At 34.7% G+C, this 3,233-nt stretch overlaps 1 protein-coding gene across 7 annotated transcripts in view; it reads left to right on the forward strand.

The window, feature by feature from the left end:
* LOC106874846 (uncharacterized) overlaps positions 1 to 3,233 on the forward strand; it is a 719,848-nt gene that overhangs the window by 344,042 nt on the left and 372,573 nt on the right. Inside the window, exon 1 of one of the 7 annotated variants that reach the window (XM_052969400.1) lies at positions 1,932 to 2,829. The exons of the other annotated variants lie outside the window; for them this stretch is intronic. Within the exon in view, the coding sequence (XP_052825360.1) occupies positions 2,751 to 2,829 (79 nt within the window). The 5' untranslated portion in view covers positions 1,932 to 2,750. Of the gene's footprint in view, positions 1 to 1,931; positions 2,830 to 3,233 lie in introns of those variants that run through there. 7 annotated transcript variants of the gene reach the window in all.

Raw genomic sequence — 3,233 nt, forward strand, 5'->3', positions numbered from 1 at the left:
ATATATATATATATACACACACATATATACGATGGGCTTCTTTCAGTTTCCGTCTACCAAAATCCACTCACAAGGCTTTGGTCGGCCCGAGGCTATAGTAGAAGATACTTGCCCAAGGTGCCACGCAGTGGGACTGAACTCGGAACCATGTGGCTGGTAAGCAAGCTACTTACCACGCAGCCACTCCTGCGCCTGTCAACTTTCTTTTAACTAATCCCTCATTCTGTCGTTCACTTTTTATTCTTTCATCTACTGTTATCTAGTTCTCTCACCAACATTCTTCCGTTGTCTCCTGTTTATTTCATCTACTTTCTCCACCTTTCACCTCACTTTCGTCTTCTACTTTTTTAAAAAAAAATCTCATTTTGTTTACTTTCTTCTACGGTTGGCTGCTTTCTTCTTTCATCTACATTTTTGTTTTCATTGTCTTTCTTCTTTCATGTTTCATTTACTTTCTAGTTTCATCTACCTACAAGTTTTTCCTTTCCTCTTTCATCTACTTTGTTTTCCTTTCGTCTGCTTTCTTCTTGCATATTATTCCCGCTTCTTTCATTTCATTTCCTTTCTCATCTATTTTCTTCTTCTTTCGTCTACTTTCTTCCCTTTTTGTTATTTCTTCTCATTTCGTCTTCTTCCTTATTTTGTCTAATTTTTGTCTCCTTTTACCCGCATATATCTTCCTTCGTTTAATTTCTTCTTTCTTTGACCTATTTTCGTCTCTCATTCACGGTTTTTGTCCTTTCATCAATTTCCTCCGTCTCTTCGTCTACCTTTCGGTCTTACTTTCTTAACTTCTATCTACTTAATCCTTTTCTTCTACATTTTCGTCTAGCTCCTTTTATTCATTTTCTCATCTATTTAATGTCATCTAATTTCGACCACTTTTTACTTCTGCTTCTGTTATTAATTTATCATCATTACTTTTCTTTCCCCGTTAGTCATCTTGTCTTCGTTTTCTTCTTCCTTCCACAAATTATTATTTTTATTCCTTCATCCTTCTCTGTCATTCTTTTTTATTTTTCAACTTTCTTCATAACATTATTTCTTTTCTTTTCGCTCCTCTTTCGTTCTTTAACCTTTGTTTATCATAATCTCGCCAGCATTCTCATCACCAACACCATTTTGCCTTTCTTTCTCTCTTTCTCTTTCTAACTCTTACTCTTTGTTGTTGTACTACTACTACTACTACTACTACTACTACTACTAGTTTGTCTACATCGACATGACTTTTTAAATACTTATTTTATCACAGTTTTTTTTTCTGTTTTTTCTTTCTTTTTTCCCCTTCACTATCATCAGAGTAATCTCTGATAGAGTTGTATTCAACTTCAATAAAAGTTAAAAACCCATAACAATAATAACAACAACAACAACAACAACAATCTCAACAACAACTTTAGCAGCAGCAACAACAACATCAATAATAAACACTATAATTAATACAGGAGACTAACATAGATTTTTTTTTCTTTTTTAAATATATTTTTCAATATAGCATCCATATTACACATTGCCATTCATTGTACAATAATAATAATAATAATAATAATAATAATAATAATAATAATAATAATAATAATAATAATAATAATAATATTCTCTCACAAATAAATCGCAAACCATCGCACCACTTCTGCAACCGTTTGTCACTGACACTGTCACTACCACTACTACTACTACTACTACTACAGCTGCCCCTGTTGTTGTTGTTGTTGTTGGTGGTGGTGGTGTGGTAGTGTTGTTGTTGTTGTTGTTGATGCTGCTATTGTAGCACCAGATCTACCTCGACCATTATTTTGCCGCTTATCGAAACCCAGCAGCGACTACTATTTGCTACTACTACGACTGCTGTCTCTGCTGCTGCTACTGCTACTGCTGCTGCTGCTGCCACTGGCCCTACTTTAGCTCTCTACATCTAGTATAAACAGGCACGACTACTGTTATAGTATATAGCTGCTGCTGTTACCACCACTACTACTACTACTACTACTACTACTATTACTACTACTACCACCACCATTTTAGTTTCCTAGTCATCCATCACTCAGAAAGAATTATCTTCTGGCATTTCATCTTATTTCTTCCCCCCCCGACGTCGCCGTCATCATCACCACCACCACCACCACCATCACCACCACTACCACCACTACCACCACCACCACCACCACCATCATCTTCACCCACTTTCACTTCTACATTGAAGTCTTAATCACTGCGACTGTTTCTTTTTTTCCATTTCGAACCTGGATTTTTAATTCTTCGTCCTTCGTTATACTTATTTTATTCCAGTGTCTTAAGTTTAAAAAAAATAACTAAAAAAGGGGTAGAAAGGAAAACAAATATATATAAATATATATATTTAAAAAAAAAAAGAAAATTTATACCAACAAAAAAATATTTCAACGAAAAATAAGACTACCCAACAAAAATATATATATATATATTTTCTCACACAAATTTCTCCCATGTACATCTGCAGAACCTAACGTATCTGTATAGTGTATAAATAATTTTAGATATATATATATATATATATACACATGTATGTATGTATGTATGTATATGTATATATTAATTTGAATCTATAAATTTATACAATACATACATATATATTTTTGAAAAAAAAAATCATAAAAATATATATATGTATATAATTGGTAATATTTAATTGTTATTACACACGCACCTCCCCCGGAATCAAAATAGCGGCGCCTCTTGCATATCAGGTCTCTCTCTCTGATCTTAACACTATGGAAAATATGGATGGACCCGCTCCAAACAGGAGTCCTTCGGAACCACCTGCTGACCCTACACCAACCAGTAACGAAGGTAAGTTCCACATATACACGCACACACATACATACATACATACATACATACATACATACATACATACGTAAGTACATATACACACACGCATCTTTTGCTTGTTTTAGTTATTAGACTGCGGTCATGCTGGGGCACCGCCTTGAAGAATTTTTTGTCGAATGAATCGACACCAGTACTTCTTTTTTTAAAGCCAAGTAGTTATTCTATCGATTTATTTTGCTGAAGCGCTAACCTACGGGATGTAAACACATCACCACCGGTTGTCAAGCAGTGGTGGTGGTAGGAGGAACACACACACACATAGGTATATATATATATATATATATATGCCTACATACATGCATACATACATACATGCATACACACACACACACACACACACACACACACACACACACACACAC

This window comes from Octopus bimaculoides, chromosome 7 (genome assembly GCF_001194135.2).
Source record: "Octopus bimaculoides isolate UCB-OBI-ISO-001 chromosome 7, ASM119413v2, whole genome shotgun sequence".
NCBI lineage: Eukaryota > Metazoa > Mollusca > Cephalopoda > Octopoda > Octopodidae > Octopus > Octopus bimaculoides.